Consider the following 20,224-nt stretch of genomic DNA (forward strand, 5'->3'; position numbering starts at 1 on the left):
TTTCTCTCTATCGTTCACTCTGTTAATCGACCTGTCATTCAACATACAAAAGAGGGCCCACCAGACTGGTTCCTTCGCTCCAGCACCTCAGGTACCCAGAGAGATTAAAATGTCTTACCACACACACATACAGGCCCATGGAGTGGGTGTTACAATATATAATGGAGTCATATTATAAGAAACAACGTAATGTAACAAAAGGGTGTTAATAAAAGCGCGTGACCCGCAACAGTAACACGGTGTGGATTGTCAGGGATTAGTGTAGAGGCATTGATAACCTTGTGGACGGACTGGTCAATCGCCTCTGACGGCCCTCTAATCCTTGTATTAATAAGGAGATAACATGTTTAAGTAGGTGTGTGTACTCTAGGCCATGTGTGTAGGTGTGGGGGTTTATCGGTGGGGCGGGTGAGGGTGTGTGAAGACATGAAGGTAGATAGGGTGGGCGAGAGTGTGTTGGAGTAAGTGTGTGTGTTGGAGTGAGTGTGTGTAGGGGTGGGGGTGTGTGTAGGGGTGAGGGTGTGTGTAGGGGTGAGGGTGTGTGTAGGGGTGGGGGTGTGTGTAAGTGTAAGGGTGTGTGGGGTGAGTGTGTGTAGGGGATGAGGGGTGTGTGTAGGGGTGGGGTGTGTGTGTAAGGGTGTAGTAGGGGTGAGGTGTGTGTGGGGATGATTGTGTGTGTGTGGGGTGAGGTGTGTGTAGGGGTGGGTGTGTGTGTGGGGGGTGGGGTGTGTGTGTGGGGTGTGAGGGTGTGTGTGGGGGTGAGGGTGTGTGTAGGGGTGAGGGTGTGTGTCGGGGGGGGTGTGTAGGGGTGAGGGTGTGTGTAGGGGTGAGGGTGTGTGTAGGGGTGAGGGTGTGTGTAGGGGTGAGGGTGTGTGTCGGGGTGAGGGTGTGTGTATAGCACCACGCGTATAGATAGTTAAAAATAGGAACGTATAAGAACACACACACACACACACACAGCATATCATCACACTCCTTGTCCAACCTTACATTAATAACACTTTACATCATTTATGAAAGAGACATTGGTACTCTGTCATGTCTTGTGTGTTGTCACTGCTGCCCCACTAACACACCGACCGTCTCCTAGTCACGCTACTTGTCACCCCTAAAGCTCCAGTTTCTAATCCACTTTTAAAATACGTGGAATTTGTGTCTGGTATTTACGTTTTTTTCTCAATTATCTGTTTCTATCGGGGATATAATAGGATCACCTAAAGAATCGGCACCCCAGCTTATGTTAACCTAAAGATTAATAATTACGGCTAACTTAACTTAACCTAACCTAACCTCATCCTCACCTCATCCTCCCAAATAATATTAGGGTGGTTAATCTTTAGGTGAAATAAATTGGAGTGGAGATTATTCAGGTAATCCAAATAATGTATAGTATAGTGTATGGGAAGGTATAATAATATTTGATATGTATGAGAAATTCCACTAGATATTGAATCATGTCAGTCACGTCATAGTATCTACACTGAGGCAGATTCCCGTCTAGCCTCACCTCTCCACTCCTCACAAAACGTCAAAGACATCATTTCCCTCCTTACCTCCTTAACCTTAATACTAAAGCCAATGCATAAGGACGATAACTACTATAAGTAACAGCCAGATCTATAGATTTATAATTTTGTCATGAATTAAAACACCAAGTGAAATTCCAGTGGTACTAAACATAAGGACCAGTCACGCTACACCAACCAAAACACGCAAGTCGCCAGTCTTAGTAATATTCTGCATAACACTGAATTATGGCGCGAAAGACAAAGTTGTAAACATGAGTATATTATTAGTTGCCTTGAGCTCTGAGACTATACTTTACGCTCGTAAGTAGCTCTATGAATGTGATATTTTAATAAAATATTGAGGGAATTTGTCTGTCTCCGAGCCTTAATGAAACTAAGAGCAAATCTGTTTTAATAATCGACTTAACGAAGAGAATGGCGTCACTTTCATCCCCATTTTTGTCTTTATTTTTTGAGGGGTGATAATTTCTTTTGAGCGAGACACGAGCACAAGGTTGAGATAAATACTACTCTCTCTCTCACTCTTCATCATCTGTATTTGTCTTTATATCTCCTCGAGGTTTTTGTCTTTACATAAGAGTATATTTATTTAGCTTTTCAGTTCCGGAATAATTAGAGATACAACTTAAGACACCCAGAGCTACTAAGACCACCACCTCCCACGCACTGCTCTCAGTCCCAGACCTCCATAAAATATCATGGTGTGATGTGGAACAATTTACCCATCCGATCAAAGACTACGCTCCCTTCCTTTAAATCATCTCTTAAAAAATATCTATTGTCTAAGTATTAATATTTTTGTAATACCTACTTTATATTCCTACTCTTAGTGTACCACCAAAACCGTCCCCCTCTCTCCCTCCCTACCCCATTCCCTCCCTGCTTCCTCACCGCCCCAACAACCAACTAACCAACCAACCTGCTCCCTCCCTCCCTCTCAAACGTACAAAGTGAATTCCTGAGACCCGACAAAGGATGAAACACAATACTCACACAACATGCAACATTGAGGTAAGTACTGCAGTGACAAGAGGCTCCACCACCACTACTACTACTACATTTCTGTCGCTCGGAATCGAGTATGACGATCATCCAGCTATGATACAATGATGAGTTATTAAGGATGTCCTAGGTTGGTGATATTTGAGGTGACTAAAGAGGCCGATACGGGACCGGCAGGGTCGATCACCGATGTTGCACATGTGGGGGGCTACATCTAGTGCGGGAGGGGTGGCGGCAGCCTCTTTCCAGCGTTGGCGCTTGTCTGCCTCGTTATACAGTTAGGCTAACTCGAAAGTATTAATACCTTCTTGTGTGGTGATCCTCCGAGGGTTACGGTGTGGAGTAATCGTCTCCCTGGTGAGGGGGTCGATTTGGCACTTTTTCAGGTTTGTCTTAAGACTATCCTTATACCTCTTCTGTTGCCCGCCAGCGTTACGTTTACTATTCGTTAGGTGACTGTAAAGTAGCTGCTTTGGCAGTCTACTGTCATCCATGAGGGTAACATGGCCAGTCTAGCGTAGTTGTTCATGGATAATGGTAGCGTCGATGCTTCTACAGTTGGTGTCAGCAAAAATACTGGCATTTATTCTCTTGTCTTCCCAGCGAACTCGGAGGATAGAACGTAGACTACGTTGGTGAAAGTTTTCAGGTGCCTTGATGTGCCTCCTGTATCTGACCCATGTCTCGCTGCCATTTGGAAGGATGATGGGACCACTGCTCGATATACGTCCAACTTTGTAGATAATTTCAGCTCCCTACAGCTGAAGACACGGTTTCGGAGTCTGCCAAAGGCTTGAGATGCACATCTGATCCGATGCTGAATCTCTTCATTGATGTCCTCGGTGGTGGACAGGTGGGAGCCGAGATACCGAAAGTGGGTAATATTAGAGAGGGTAGTACCGTTAAGCTGGATGGATGGTGGAGGTGTGGCTGAACCAGGGGCAGGCTGAAAGAGAATCTAAGTCTTACGTACATTCACGTCAAGGCCGAAGTGCGCATACGCATCTGCGTAGCTGTTCAGGATCTCCTGTAGTCGCGTTCGGTGTGAGCGACAAGGGTGAGGTCGTCTGCATACTGAAGCCCAGTAATGGAAGCTGCAGACACCTTTGTTCCTGTCTGGAGTCGTATTATGTTGAAAAGACTCTTCATCCGGTACTCGATGTCCACTCCGCCGGCTAAATTGGCGCTGGCACGAGTAAGGAAGGCAGCCAAGAAAATGGAAAAGAGAGATGGTGCCAGTACACACCCTTTTTTAACCTGTGTTTGGATGGGGGAGAACTCAGATTGGGTGCCATTCATGCCATTGTGGAGTTGCCTCACAATGGCGATGAATTTTGGTGGGCAGCCAACGGCTGAGGGTCCACCGGAGGGCTTCCCTGTTGACTGAGTCGAAGGCCTTGGTTAGGTCGATGAAAGCCATGTACAAATCACGATGCTGTTCTCTGCACTTTTCCTGTATCTGATGGGCAGCAAAGATCATGTCAGTGGTGCCACGTGATGGTCTAAAGCCACCTTGAGATTCTGGGAGGAAGTTTTCCGCCGCAGGAAGAACACACACACACACACACACACACACACACACACACACACCATGGATGGCTAAAGGCGTGAAGCAGCACATTAGTACCTCGCCATCACCACAGAAACGTACCGAACAACACCACATTGGTACCATCATTAATGTTGCAGTACATGTGTCACTAACACCCAGGTGAAGTACACAACACGTACACCCTGTTGTGAAGTGTGTACACAACTAGAGTAACTGATGGTTATACTAACACGGTAAAGTATATACTGTATTGAACACATGTACGTACTGTACAGTATTTGAGGATGATGGCGTCTGCGAAGAATTTAAAGTATATGAAAAAATGTGTTTTTAATCTTGGTATTTTTCTGATAATATTTTATTTATTTTTCTTTGAGTATTAAGTAAAACTATCGAGGCGTCTACTTATCAAGCAAGTGTTAGGACGTTGATTTGTATTCTGTAAGTGTATCAGTAGAAGAGGTGTTAACGATCCTTGTAATTACTTAAGTACTTATAAGACCAGTTAGTATGTGCGCTTTTTTGAGTTACGTAAACTTATATATTTAAGCTGTTAGTTCGTAAATTTTATAGTTGTTAAGTAGAAAAGTAGACAGTGTATAGCTGTCTTGCCGAGACTAGCACTTATAATTGTCTAACCACTTACAAAACCAGTTATTATGTTTAATTTTAGAGAATTTAAGTAGATAAGTGGACAGTGTTAGTGAGACTTGTACTTATACCGGTTTTCTACACTTATTGATTGTAAGAGGATACGTTTTTACATACACAAAGTAAGTTTGTCTATTATTAGAAATTTGTGAACGGATGACTGCCTCTTGGCGTCACGCAGCGGCCCAAATTAAATATTAATTATCAATACATGTCAAGACCAAAAAATTATACTTTCGAGAATAATTTTTCGAGAATTTTTCATAACTCTCTTTTAATATTTAGTTAAACGTCACTATATATTTTTTAATTAATATAGGTATTGCTTATTTTTTATATTATAAATTCTTTTGTATAATTTCTCAAGACAGTTCATTGTAAAGTGATATAGTTCCCAGGTTAATTCTCAGTATTAGTCTAATACAAATCAGCCGTTAGGAATAATTCTCAAGTCATTATTCTGGGATAAATTCACCACCCGTCCAACGATAATTCTGATTATTTTCTCATTCTAATTCTGGAACTAACTTTCTTGGGTATTTTATAGTGAACTTGGGGTTAATTCTCGGTATTATGTTTTCAGCTAAATTCTGTTTTTTTTTAAATGGGTAATTCTCGGTTCACTTTTGAGGGGAATTATAGCACAAACGTACACATACTCCTCTCGACATATTTAATGCGTAATGCTTATCACATGCGTCACAAATTTTAATGAAGTCTCTTTCTCTCTCTCTCTCTCTCTCTACACATACACACACACACACACACACATTCTAACACGTAACCCTTGATAAACCAGTGTTGCGTCGTGTCCGTCCGTGTGTGTGTGTGTCAGTTCGTTGATATTATTATTTATTATTATTTTACGGCCGTCATACATCATGCTAGCTAAGAGGAAGTTTGTTTATGGGGACTCACTCGCTAGCTTTCCCAGGAGCCAGAATTTTTCCACGATTATATGTAGAATTTTTCCACGATTATACATTAATTTTCCCTCATAACTGATGTTAAAAGTACAGTCTCAGTGTAACATTGACGCCATGTTTGAGTATTATCTCTCTTACATGTAGCTCTACTCAGTCAGTTACGAGAATAATTCTTTTTTTTGGGGGGAGGGGTATAAGTGGGGGAGGGAGGGGTATAAGGTGGGGGAGGGGTATAAGGTGGGGGAGGGGGGGGGGGTATAAGGTGGGGGAGGGGAGGGGTATAAGGTGGGGGGGGGAGTGGGTCATGATAAACTAGTCGTGGTAATGTCTACCTTTGTTCAATAGTGTTGGGGAGGAATGTGTTGAATATTTTACCGGTAAAGTGGCTGACTGAGTGCTAGCTACGTGATTGCCTTCGTGCTGGCGTCTCAAACTCGTGGGTATTGTATACATGTTTAGTTATTATGTATGGTGTTAAAAATGTGTGGTGGCCAGCTTATCCTTATCTGGTGTGTGTGTGTGTCATTAGTGCATTACAGTATGTAGAATATTACAAACAGTATGAACTACATAATAATGACAATAGGTTATGACAGTATATAGTATATGGCAGCTCCTCTCTGATCGATCTATTGAGACAAGACTAAAACAAAACCTCCTTGATCTTAACAATGTCAGAAGCCATCGACTACATCTGACAGTGATCGAAAGGTGACGGTGAGACAGATACCCTTCTTGTCGTGACTGCCAAGCGGTATTGATCTGCCGTGACGGGAGGAGAAACACGTATGACTATTTATGATATTTAAGCGTGAGTCATGGAGTATTATTGATAAGGTCCGTGGATAATGGTGATTGAGGATAATTATAGAAGGAATGAATGATTTACTTTAAGAGAAACTAGTATAAGGGATGAACTCACAGACAGACAGACATGTACAGTATCAGATATCGTGTCTTTTGATTTTGTGTGTCTGTAAGCACGTTTCTCTCTCTTCCTCTCCCTCTGTCCGTTTGTCTGTCTGCATGGTTCTGTCACTCTTCAAACATCTGTCAGCCTATTTATTTGCTTCACACACACACACACACACACACACACACTCTCTCTCTCTCTCTTATATTTATTACCCAACCATAACACGACAGCCAGTATAGGGAGGAAGGGGGGGGGGGGTTCGATCTATGGCCCCAAACTATTATAAGGTCGTGGTCGCATATCCGGCAGTCAGTGGGTTACGCCTCCTGTGCGGTCCTTACCATGGCCTCCACCTACCTCCTCTTACGGACTAGAGGGACATAACGCCGTCGTTCTTGGAAATATAATATGCGCCGAATATGTCAAGGGTTGGTTATTTTTTCCCGTGTTAGTTCTGCTTCCATGAGTGTACGATAACACTGATTACTTAAGTGTGTCATTGAACGAAGAATTCCCTGGATGTAATGCGTGACAGGGTAAGTGTTACAATATTGGTTAGATTTGGTTAGGTTAAGTAAGATTTGGTTAGGTAAGGTAAGGTTTGGTTTAGTTAGGCTTGGTTTGGTTTGGTTAGGTTAGGATTGATTAGGTTAGCTAAGGTTTGGTGAGGTAAAGTTTGGTTCGGTTAGGTTAGGTTTTGTTTGGTTAGGTTAGGTTTGGCAAGGTTAGGTTTGGTTAGGTAAGGTTTAGTTTGGTTAGGTTTGTTTAGGTAAGGTAAGGTTTATTTAGGTTAGGATTGGTTATGTTAAGTAAGTTTTGGTTAGGTAAAGTTTGGTTTGGTTAGGTTTGCTTAGGCTTGGTTTGGTTAGTTATGTTAAGTTTGGTCTGGTTAGGTAAGGTTTGGTTAGATTAGGTTTAGTTTGGTTAGGTTTGGTATGGTTAGGTTTTGTTTGGTAGGTTTGGTTTGGTTAGGTTAGGCTTAGTTTGGTTTGGTTAGGTCGCTTGTTCGACCTCACGTCAACACACGAACTTGGCGCCTGCCCCCCCCCTTCGAGATTTAAGGTACAGTGTTCTCTCTTTCTCTCTCTTATCATCTACGTCACCTGAGTATACAATGTTGTTTTGCCTTGTCACTCTACCTAATGATTCTCGGTACCAGCTGATGGGTTTGTAAACAAAGACAGTGGTGCCGCTGTTATCGTCTATCTTTCATGGGTCCAAAGAATACACGTGTTTTTTTTCACTAAAGGGTCAAATAAGGACAGCGTTGCCGCTGTTATTGTGCACATAGACACACACACGCACACGCTAGCAGACACAAGCGGAACTAATAGCCCCACTTTATCTCCTATTTATGGTTTAGTTATATTTTATAGCATCGTAACTGTCTGTCTGTCTATTTCTTTCTGAATGTGTTTGGCGTATGTTGTGAGTATACAAAACACCTCAACATCTCATGCACACATTACCTCTACATATTCACCACTATCACCATCACCACCACTACCACATCTATTAACACCATTACTACCACCACTACCACCACCAGTACCTCCACCACCATCACCACTACAACTACCACTATCACTACCCCTATTACTTCCATCACCATCAATACCACCAACCGTGTCACTTATTAGTGATGTAGAGGAAACTCTCTCTCTCTCTCTCTCTTAACACCGAAGCTAACACAAAGAGCTAATCAATTGGAACGATTTTTAACTCTAATTTTATATCTCCAGGGCCCAGGATTTTAATGGGTCACGAGTAATTGGAGTAATTGAAGGTTGAAGAGTGGCGTGGTGGCTCAGGGGGCAACGGGCTGTCGACTCAGGAAACCGCAGATCAAGGGTTCGATACTCCCCCCCCTACCTTCCTCTAATGCGTGTGAAATTGGTAATAAATTGGTGTAATCTTCTTAAGTATTTTTCTCGGTGGAGGAAATGGAGTAGATGATATTGACAGGTAGGGGAAAGGTAGATAATGTAGATGACTAGGTAGATAAGGCTATTGATGGACAGGTAGATTGGTAGATGAATTACTAGTTAGACAGGTAGATAGGTAGATAATTAAAGGCATTTCTACTACTACTACTACTACTCCTCCTCAGTGAACAAAGCACATCCAATAATAATTAGATTGTATATTTGTTATTTTTGTCTCTTCTGTTTTTCTTGCATTTAACTCACCCCGTTCACACACACACACACACACCATCCACGACACCGGCTCCTACTACCACCTGAGATCCCTCGACCGAGAATTGCTGTTCTACACCACAACAGCATCCAGCCCATACGAGCACGAACTGATCGCTATAAGAACAGCCCAGTCCCAACCATTGTAAAAAATATCAATAACTTGTAATAAAACTGTATTCACTCCCAGTAAATCCTACTTTTTGCACTGTCACTATGTTGAAATGCCCTGTTGTTTGAGCTTTTCCCCACCTAGTTATTATATATCTTATTTGTATCACTTATGTTACCTGTATATTATTTGGAAATCGAAACCCATTCCCCAATTATGTAACTGTATATTTTCAGCCTTTCGGCTGCTATGCTCTTTCAATAAACCGTTAATTATTATTATTATTATTATTATTATTATTATTATTATTATTATTATTATTATTATTACACTACTACTACTACTTACTTTGCTGTCACTTGGAATCGAGTATGATGATCACCCGGTTATGACAAAATGATATGAGTTATTAAGGATATCACCTTCATTGGTGAACTCTGAGCTGACCAGAGAGGCCGATGCGGGACCAGCAGGGTCGTTCACAAATGCTGTACATGTGGGGGGCTACATCTAGTGCGGGAGGGCATCTTTCCAGCGTTGGCGTTGTCTGCCTCGGTTTGCACTCGGGCTGACTCAAAAGTATTGACACCTTTTCCTGTGGTGCTCGTCCAAGCATTGCTGTGTGAAGTAATTGTCTCCCAGGTGAGGGGGTCGATTTGGCACTTTTTTCAGGTTTCTCTTAAGACTATCCTAATATCTTTTGAGTTGCCCACCAGCATTACTTTTATTATTCGTTAAATGACTGTAAAGGAGCTGCTGTGGAAGTCTACTGTCGTCCATGCGGGTAACATGGCCAGTCCAACGTCGTTGTTCATGGATAATGGTAGTCTCGATGCTCCTACGGTTGGTGTTAGCGAGAATATTGGCAATTGTTCTCTTGTCTTCCCAGCGACCTCGGAGGATGGAACGGAGACTATGTTGGTGAAAGTTTTCAAGTGCCTTGTGGTGGCCCATGTTTCACTGCCATATGACGGTGGGGAGGCCCACTGCTCGATATACGTGCAGTTTTGCAGATAATTTCAGCTCCCTACAGCTGAAGACACGGTTACAGAGTCTACAAAAGGGCTTGGGATACACATCTGATCCGATGTTGAATCTCTTCATCGATGTCCGCGGTGCAGGACAGGTGGGAGCCGAGATAGTGAAAGTGGGTAACATTAGAGAGGGTAGTACTGTTAAGCTGGATGGATGGTGGAGGTGTGGCTGAACCAGGGGCCGGCTGAAAGAGAATCTGAGTTTTACATAAATTCACCTCCAGGCCGAAGTGTGCATACCCATCTGCGAAGGTGTTCAGGATCTCCTGTAGGTCACGTTCAGTGTGAGAGACAAGGGTGAGGTCGTCTGCTTACTGAAGTTCAGCTATGTTTTACCCCTATTTGGATGGGGATGAACTCAGACAAGGTGCCATTGTGCAGGACACTGGCGATCATGCCATCGTGGAGTTGCTTCACAATGGCGATGAATTTTGATGGGTAGCCAAAATGGCTGAGGGTCCGCCAGAGGGCTTCCATGTTGATCGAGTCAAAGGCCTTGGTTAGGTCGATGAAGAACCAGTACAGGTCAAGACACTGTTCTCCGCACTTTTCCTGTATCTGGCGGGCACCAAAGATCATATCAGTGGTGACACATGATCGTCTATAGCCATATTGAGATTCTTGGAGGAAGTTTTCCTCCTCAGGAAGAAGTCTGTTTGACAGTACTCGGGTGATAATCTTGCCAGCTACGGACAGCAGCGAGATCTCACAGTAGTTGCCACAGTCTAACTGATCTCCTTCTTTCTTATAAATATTGACGATGGAGGCGTCTTTAACAGCTTGGGGGATTTCCTCCATTCTCATATATTCTCCAGGGGAGAGTGGAGACGGCTGGTAAGCAGAGGTCATCCTGCTTTATACACCTCGGTTGAGATTCCATCCGGGCCTGAGGCTTTGTTATTTTTCATCTGTTTGATGGCAGTAGCTACTGTACCTCATCCAGGGATGGAGGATAGCTGAGATGGGTCAGCTCTGGATGCTTAGGGACCTGCTGGGTAGTCAGGATATCCACATCGGTGTTTCGGTTGAGCAGCTAATGGGATTGCCCTTTCCAGCGGTGAAGGATACCTTCTTTGTCTTTAATTAGGGAGTTACCGTTGGATGAGCGGAAGGGGGCTGTGCCAGGAGTGATTAATCCATAAAATGTTTTTCATGGAACTGAAAAATTCGCGCATCTTGTGTTGATCTGTAAGTTTTTGTGTTTCACATGCTTATTCTTAAACCAGACGTTATTTAGTTTGCGAAGTTCGCGCTGGGCTGCTGCTTTCTTTTTGCGGAAGGTATCAACTTTGGTCTGAGACCGAGGGTTGTCCAGCCAGTCAGATAAAGCAGCACGTTTCTCATTGGCGAGTATGTTGTTTTCAGGGTCATTTTCATCAAACCAGTCCTGGTGTGTTCTTTCCATCTAGCCGAGTCTCTCTCTGCAGGTTTTTGTTATGATAGTATCGAGAATACCGCGTTCGGCACTGGGATTTTGATTGTTTGTTGTCAGGTTGTTTATCAACCCATGTTCGAGCTGCTCTGTGAAAGCATGTGCGTCTGGATCCTTCAGAAGCTTAGTGTCAAAACCTTTTTTGAAGGCTTGCTGCCTTCGCTGTTTTGGGGCGACATGAAGTGAGAGCTTGGCTCTGATGAGCTGATGATCAGTGTCACAGTGGTCTGAGCCAGGCATGGCACGGGTGATGAGGACATCTCGGTGATCTCATTTCTGACAATGATGCAGTCAATGAGATGCCAGTATTTGGATAGTGGATGTTGCTACGAACCCTTGAACTTGTAAGCCTGCCTAAACAAGGTATTGGTGATAGTGAGGTTGTGTGCAGCATATTTGCTGAGGAGGAGTAGGCCATTGAGATTACACTTGCCAAGTCCATTTCTCCCTATGATTTCCTGCCAAATGTCAGCATCTCTGCCAACTCTGGCATTGAAGTCACCAAGGAGCACAACCTTATCTTCTTTGGGGGTAGAGGTTAGCACTCTCTCAAGGTTGGCATAAAATGCCTCCTTGATGTCATCCTCTGCATTCAGTGTTGGGGCATATGCATTGATGAAAAAGGCATTACGTGAGTGACTCAATGGGACTCTGGGCGCCATGAGGCAATTGATGATCTCAACAGGCATTTCAGTTAGCCTGTGTAGGATGCGTTGGCGGATGGCAAAGGCAACTCCATAAATGTGGTTTCTCTCTGTAGCAGGCGTACCCTTCCGGAAGAAGGTATAGCCAGACCCCTGTTTTGTGAGTCGACCATCGTCTGGGAGCTGGGACTCACTGATGGCTGCTATGTCGATGTTATATCTAGCCAGGTCCTTTGCCACGAGGGTTTTTTCTTTCATGACGATCATTTGTGCCAGTATCCAGAAGGGTCCTGACATTCCATGCAGCGACCACAATAGGTTGTATAGTTTGTTTTCGTTTTATTCTGTGGTTATGATTGTGTTTTCATTGCATAAGATGACCTTACTAGGTGCGGCTGCCCAGTCAGGTTGGTTCTTTAGGCAGGCTAGGCACCTTTTCTAGCCCCCTCCCCATGTGGGGTGATCAGAGTGGCTCCTCGAAAGGGCTGCTCAGTCAAACAGACTGGACCGGATTGCACTGCTGCCTAGATTCCAGTGCATAAACGACTATCTTATCTGTGCTGCCTATGTGCATCCCGAAGTCATCTCTGCCTGTCTCCGTCGCCGTCCGTTGCCATAGTACTTTTTGGGATGATGATGATGAGTATGATGAGCTGAATGATGGCTGTGCGTGAGTTGATTTATGTGGTAAGGCAGGAGTGCAGGCTGCAACCACACATCTTGGCTCTCCTTTTTCCTGATCCAGTGATGTAATTGTTGCAACGTCTGGGGAGAGGGAGAGTTGCAATGGACTGCCGATAGCCCAGTTTGATGGGTTTCGCCTTAGTAGCCTGTCCATAATACATTGCCTTCGTCAGCAGGTGTAGTCGTTGGGTTCCCATGGTGGTCATCTCTTCCGCATCAGACATGTCTGCCTAATAAGGGGCTCCACCGCAGATTTTTCGTTCGGGGTTTACTCCAGTAGCCTTATATATACCAAAGTTAATCCGCAAGGCAGTGGGGCAGTGGTTGGTAGGTGCCAGGACGTCTCCACATGCCAGTGGGCCTATGCACTGTCCCTCTGGGACCCACTGCTACTCCGAGATCCCCTGCTGGTTTAGCCTGGGCCCACGAGGCCCACAGTTACCGTGTGTTGACACGAGGAGGCACAGCAAGAGTCTTGATGGTGAAAAGGCTGTGTACTGGCAGGGGAAGATTTATGTAAGTTGCTACCCTGTTCGCCACGAGGGCTAGTGAGTGGCGATAGCTTTTAGAGAAACATGTGCAGTGTACATTGCATGTTGAAAACTTGACCCCCCCCCCCAAAAAAAAAGAAGAAGTTTATTGTGGATTTACTTTTGGCAATGTTAAACTCAGACCTTGACCCTGATGATAGATGGTGTTAATGGTAGTTTGGGGTTAAATGTGGTGTATGTTATTGTTGGCCTTTACTATATATTCATTGTTTTATTGCTGTCTATTACTGTTTCTATTTTTGACGTTATGTGTTTTGGTGGGTCTTATTTTTTTCTTCCTCCTTTTTCTTTTCCTCCTCCTCCTCCTCCTCCTCCCCCCCTTTCTTCTTCTCTTTCATAACTTTTCTTCTTACTTCTTTCCCTTTCATATTCGCTTTTTTTTAATTGGTCGTTTCTTTCTTCAGATCTAATTTGTATTTTTTCTTCTTTCTTCATTTCGTTTCTTTCCCTGTTTCATCTTCTCTCAGTTTTTGTTCTTATTTTATTTATTTATTATTATTATTATTATTATTGTTGTTGTTGTTGTTCATCATCTGCTAGTTCTCTTTCTTCTCACATCACGTCAACCCCCTCACCTCCCTCCCGTCCTTAATGACGTCACCCCAAAACTAGGTCAAGGTCAAGATGATCATATACACACTCTCTCTCTCTCTCTCTGTATGAATTTGTGATTATATTTAATAAGCATTACATATGAAATTGAGATGAGAAAACTCATCAAGACAGACAGAAACACACAGAGAGAGAGAGAGAGAGAGAGAGAGAGAGAGAGAGAGAGAGAGAGAGAGAGAGAGAGAGAGACCAGAGTTAGGTCAGTAGGGCTGGTAAAGAAAGGGAGAGTGTCGTGACGGTGTTGTGGTGGAGGTAAACAATGTCTTGGGCTCACCACCGCAAATTACTCAGTATTTTGCGTGTCTACCAGACTAATGCACCTGTCTGACCTCTTCCTTCACGCACCCAACGCACCCTTAAGTTTACTCAATGCACCACTACAGGCACTCAATGCACCACTAGAGGCACCCAATGCACCACTGCAGGCACCCAATGCATCACTGCAGGCAACCAATGCATCACAGCAAGCACCCAATGCACCACTACAGGCACCCAATGCACCACTACAGGCACCCAATGCACCACTACAGGCACCCAATGCATCACTGCAGGCAACCAATGCATCACAGCAAGCACCCAATGCACCACTACAGGCACCCAATGCACCACTACAGGCACCCAATGCACCACTACAGGCACCCAATGCATTTTTACACGTACCCAACACTCCTCTACTTCCACCCACTGTTCCTCTACACGCACTCAGTGTTCCTCTATATGCACTCAACTCCTCCTTCAAGCACTCCACGCACCCTAAGCGTACTTCCCGCACTCCACACACACACACTCCACCACGTTCTCCATACACCTACTTATCCTTATCCGCTCTCCTCATACATCGTGTGATGCAACATCCCTACACACACAACAAACATGTATGTCTGTATGGTTCAATAGGCCCGCTGCAGTTTCTTCCATTCCTATGTATATTTATGAATATACATATAGTTATCTGCCTGGTTTATGTCTTTATTCACGCACCTATGTGTCTATATATGTATGTATATCTCTCTCTCTCTCTCTCTCTCTCTCTCTCTCTCTCTCTCTCTCTCTCTCTCAGCAGCGTGTAACATCTGTCCTGTCCTTGACATTGATAATATTTGAGCCAGCTTCCAGGTCACGATACTCCCCCGGTCCAGAGTCACACTGAGTCTCACTCTGAATTTCTTCCCTAACTTGGTATGTGATCATGCAATTAACCCTCTATCTTAAACTACGTCGCAAATATAGACTTAAAAAAGACCTTACGTTTAATTTCATCCCTTAACTGTAGTGGTCAACACACAACTAACTCTCTGCCTTAACCTCCGACACAATGATACATTCTAAAAAAGAAAGAAAAGATCTTAACTATTATTTAGGCTGCGACACAAAGTTGGATTTTCAAAAGATTGTAAAACAAACTTTTACTTTTTAATTGTCGACATAAAAGACATATTCTTGTTGATTCAAAGACCAAAAGAAAATAAAAGACATATTTACTAGCATAGATTTCAAGACATATTTCAAACAGTTCTTAAAATACATTTAACCTTAATTTCCAGGACATATTTCACATCTTATTTCCCAGACATATTTCGCATAAATTCTTAAGTCACATTCAATTTTAATTCCCAGACATGTGTGATATTTATTAAGACACTTGTTTGGGTTAGGTCAAGAATAATATTACGTGTTTTACCTGATAAATAAAGGTAATTTTTTGGTTACTGACGAGACAAGTGATGGCTGTGTGAGGGGTGAAAATATGACCAATTTGAGGAGAATTGGGGTTAAGGAAATTGAGGGTATTTTTTATACATATTTTGGTGCGGCCTTGAATAGAAGAGAAAAAGGGGGAGGTGAAAGAGTAGATGAGGAATATGTAAGTGGAGTAGAAAATAATAATACTAATAATACTAATAATACTAATAATAATAACATAATAATAAAAAGAAAAAGAAGCAAAGGGAGAAAAAACAGTGAATAAAATAATTTAAAGTGAAAAAAAACTAAACTCAGTGTGTAAAAGAGACGATATTCAGAACATTCTAAAATTCAAGTATTATTTTGAACAACGCCCTAAAATATCTCAAAATTCGGATCTTCGCTCAAAATCTTACCAAAATTTTCATCATTAGAATATTCTATCTAAATTACTCAAATATTAAAAAAAACGTGAAAATCTTCCCCCCAAACATTCTAAACATGACAAGAAATAAAGACATTATGTCAGGTAGGAGGATTTGGGTTCACATTCTGTGTTGGTCTGTGTTTATATGGCGGACATTGTTGTGTGAAGAGGACATCCAATTCAGAGCCCAGGGAGATAACTGTGTCTCCCTCTTTCTCTCTTGTGGTTTGTGTTGTATTATTGTTGCTCTCTGTCTCTCTCTCTCCCTCTCTCTCTAAACGATAAAATTCAAGAAAAGAATTAATAGGGCCGATACAACACCTCCATATTATAGTAACAATATACTTCAGCTTACTATTAATGTTACAGTCCGTTACAGTAATGACTCGGCCCCATCCATCACCGCCCTCACCCACCACTTAAGTATAATGCAACCTGGTTATTACACGGATATATTCTGGTATATGCGTAACACTTATGGTTTTAGATATACTTCAAGAACACGAGATTTTTCTTGGCTTAATTGGTCAATATGAGAGACGGTGTACGATTTTTTTATCTTCATTTTTAAATGTTTATATATTTATTAATTTAGATGTGTTAATATTATTATTATTATTATTATTATTAATGGAAAATACATGCACCTAAAGGGAAAAAAAACATTCACATTGCTGGTACACACTATGCAGCAATGTACAAAATTCATGGATAAAAGCTGCTATATTTGTTAACTTTTCAGTATGTATACGTATATACGAGAGAGAGAGATATTACATTTTATAGGTAAATGGAATATGCGTATACGTACCCGTAGAGTTATTCGCTCATCGTTTGCCTGCAGTGGCGTTTGTTAATGGTAAAATATTATGTCGGTATTCCCCAATAGCCACATGGAAGAACGCGTTAACGCTTTACCAACACCAGGCGGAACTTTGTTCACCATGTGCCTGTAGTGGCGTTCGTTGATGGTAATAAAAGGAGGTAGTACTCACCGGTAGCCCAATGGACGACGGTGTGCTTCTCGTTGTCAAGGGCCTTCACGTCGGCGCCCTTAGTGAGCAGGTATTTAGCCACCGCCTTGTTGCCTGCAATGGTCGCCAGGTGTAGCGGGGTATAGCCGTCCTCGTCTCGTGCCTTCAGTAGTGACGGGTCCGCCTCCACCACCTGCGGGAGTGTCAGAGAGACCTTGAGGGTGAGAGAAGATCAGTGGGTAATGCTGAGTGATAGTGAGTGACAGAATTCGTGTGTCTACCTCCACCACCTGCATGAATGACAGAGCCTGTGAGTGAGAGGAATGGCCGGGAAGGGGGGGGACTGAGGGTATAGCGAGGGAGACATCAATGAGGAACAAAGAAAAATTAATTGAGAAAAGGACGAAGGAGGAAGAAAAGAGAAGGAGGCAGAGTGGAGTACAGGCATGTAGACAAATGTGAATGCTTTTAAACAGACTCACTTAACCTACAAATTCAAGATGGATTCGAAACCACAGTTGGGACTCGATCGTACTTCGATAGGTTCTCTTCATCCCCAGTTACGAGGAAACAAAAACCTTACGACCGTCTAAAAATTACGGAGACGTATGTGTGTGTGTGTGTGTGTGTGAATTCTTCTTTAAGTATGGTAACAAGATCGAGTTTATCTCTCTCTCTCTCTCTCTCTCTCTCTCTCTCTCTCTCTCTCTCTCTCTCTCTCTCTCTCTGTGTCAGGTAATACATTAAAGGTCACAGACATTCATTAACTACGACACCACAAAAGCCAAAACACATTCTCTGTTATACACCCAAACACCTAAAAGCTCAAAGCCACAATGGCATGAGAAAAACCCATCTATAAGGGCGAGAATCACCGTCTATGTTGAGTGATTTCCGAACGTAGGTATTGTGGCGGTTTAACACTGTATGTCCGGTGGAGGTGACGAATATTGCAGTATCTTGGATCTTATGGAGGTGCTGCTCTACTGTACACTGTCTAGATCAATAGTGGTCTCTCTCTCTCTCTCTCTCTCTCTCTCTCTCTCTCTCTCTCTCTCTCTCTCTTTCATATGACTTCTGCCCATTTTACTTGTCGATACAGTATTGACCTCCGGGTTCAAAAGGTCATAACCACTGAATATAAACTTTCACGTCAGCTATCAGTCTCTAGTATTATATTTACCAATCCTTCCACAGAGTTCAAGTGACGGGAAGCAATAGTAGTAGATATAATGGTAGTAGACGTAATGGTAGTACAGTAGATATAATGGTTGTAGATTTAATGGTATTAGATATAATAATAGTAGATTTAATGGTAGTAAATATAATGGTAGTAAATATAATGGTAGCAAGCGTAATCGGAGTAGAAGAAATGGGAAATTACCTAAAAAATACGCTCTACCTTCGGCCCGAGAGGAGGCTGATGACGCCCGTATTATTAAACAAAATTTTCCCTTGAAGAGAGTCATCGTGTTTCAACCCGAGATTTAAACTAAATGAGTCCTGAGGGACACTGCAGTACAGTACTTAACGGAGCGGTGTGGTGGTAAAATTAACTAATTCCAATAAAATTAATTTATAATATTGGAATTAGTTAATTTTACCGCCACACCATCCCGTTAAGTACAGTACTGCAGTGTCCCTTAGGATTCATTTAGTTTAAATCTCGGGTTGAAACACGACGACCCTCTTCAAGGGAAGATTTTATCATTAATACGGGCGTCACATCTAATGAGCGGTGCGGTATGTGGTGCAGTGGGAATCGGTTGGAGAGTGGTACGTTCCTATGACTGGCTTGAACAGTATCACCCATCTTTTACTATGTCCTGATTAGTTTATCTTGTTTTGCCCACGGTGAGCTCTTTGAAATATAAAACCAAGACTTGTATAACGTAACGAAGTAAAAAGTACATTACCTAAACCCAGAAACTCTCAAGTTTTGTACAAAATTATGTAAAGTACGTTTAAGACCTCAAATATTTCAGAAAATTAATTGAGTAAAGGAACGATGTATTGCCATTTCGTTACTGGACACCTCTGCCTTCAACCCATTAATATCGAGACAAGAGTTCCTCCTAATTACCCCCAAGGGGCCATTTACTTCAACTAATTAAGAGGAGATTCGATTCGGGATTCTCAAATACAAGATGAAGGATGGATTGGATGGTAAGTAATATACAGGGGAAGGTTCGATACGAGTCCTCAGGTTACAAGGATGGTGGAGTGTTGAATGAGAGGACTTACCCCGGTGGTAGGAAGTTGGACAGGTAGACAGATAGGCAGAAATAAAGATAACGGCAGGGAATGATCCATAGAGAGTGTGTGTGTAGGCAGAACAAATGTAACACATACTCAGGTAATACACTCAACAGGTACAATACACATGTAACACACTCAACAGGTACAATACACATGTAACACACGCAACAGGTACAATACACAGGTAACACACTCAAGCAGGTGCGGTATACAGGTAACACACTCAAGCAGGTGCGGTACACAGGTAACACACTCAAGCAGGTGCGGTACACAGGTAACACACACTCAACAGGTACAATACAAAGGTAACACACACTCAAGCAGGTGCGGTACACAGGAAACACATTCAAGCAGGTGCGGTACACAGGTAACACACACTCAGCAGGTACAATACAAAGGTAACACACACTCAAGCAGGTGCGGTATACAGGTAACACACTCAAGCAGGTGCGGTACACAGGTAACACACTCAAGCAGGTGCGGTACACAGGTAACACACACTCAGCAGGTACAATACAAAGGTAACACACACTCAAGCAGGTGCGGTACACAGGTAACACATTCAAGCAGGTGCGGTACACAGGTAACACACACTCAGCAGGTACAATACAAAGGTAACACACACTCAAGCAGGTGCGGTACACAGGTAACACACTCAAGCAGGTGCGGTATACAGGTAACACACTCCAGCAGGTGTGGTACAAAGGTAACAAACAACTCAAATAGGCGCGGTACACAGGTAACACACTCACCTGGTCTATACAGGAGAGAGTGGGGTTCTCAGCACAATAGTGTAGGGCGGTCTTGCCTGTTCTATCTCTCTCCTGGATACTGCCGGGCTTTGAGGTGGATAATACACATCATAGTGTATAAAGCACCATCAAAATTGTCACCAAAATCAGTAGTTATTTTTTTTTTTAAAGTCTATTCAAATTTATCATTAAAATATTCAAAATAAACATCATAATTATCTCTCTTATCAAATCTGTATTCAAAATCACCGTCAAAAATCGGCTTCACAATCACAAATAGAAA

The 20,224-nt window shown here is 42.8% G+C and overlaps 1 protein-coding gene across 1 annotated transcript in view; it reads right to left on the reverse strand.

Moving 5' to 3' along the window:
* LOC121874618 overlaps nt 1–20,224 on the reverse strand; it is a 72,472-nt gene that overhangs the window by 40,813 nt on the left and 11,435 nt on the right. The window contains 2 exon segments of the mRNA XM_042378846.1: nt 16,952–17,123; nt 19,942–20,028. Coding sequence (XP_042234780.1) covers nt 16,952–17,123; nt 19,942–20,028 — 259 coding nt within the window.

This window comes from Homarus americanus, unplaced genomic scaffold, assembly GCF_018991925.1.
Source record: "Homarus americanus isolate GMGI-L3 unplaced genomic scaffold, GMGI_Hamer_2.0 scaffold34360, whole genome shotgun sequence".
Lineage (NCBI taxonomy): Eukaryota > Metazoa > Arthropoda > Malacostraca > Decapoda > Nephropidae > Homarus > Homarus americanus.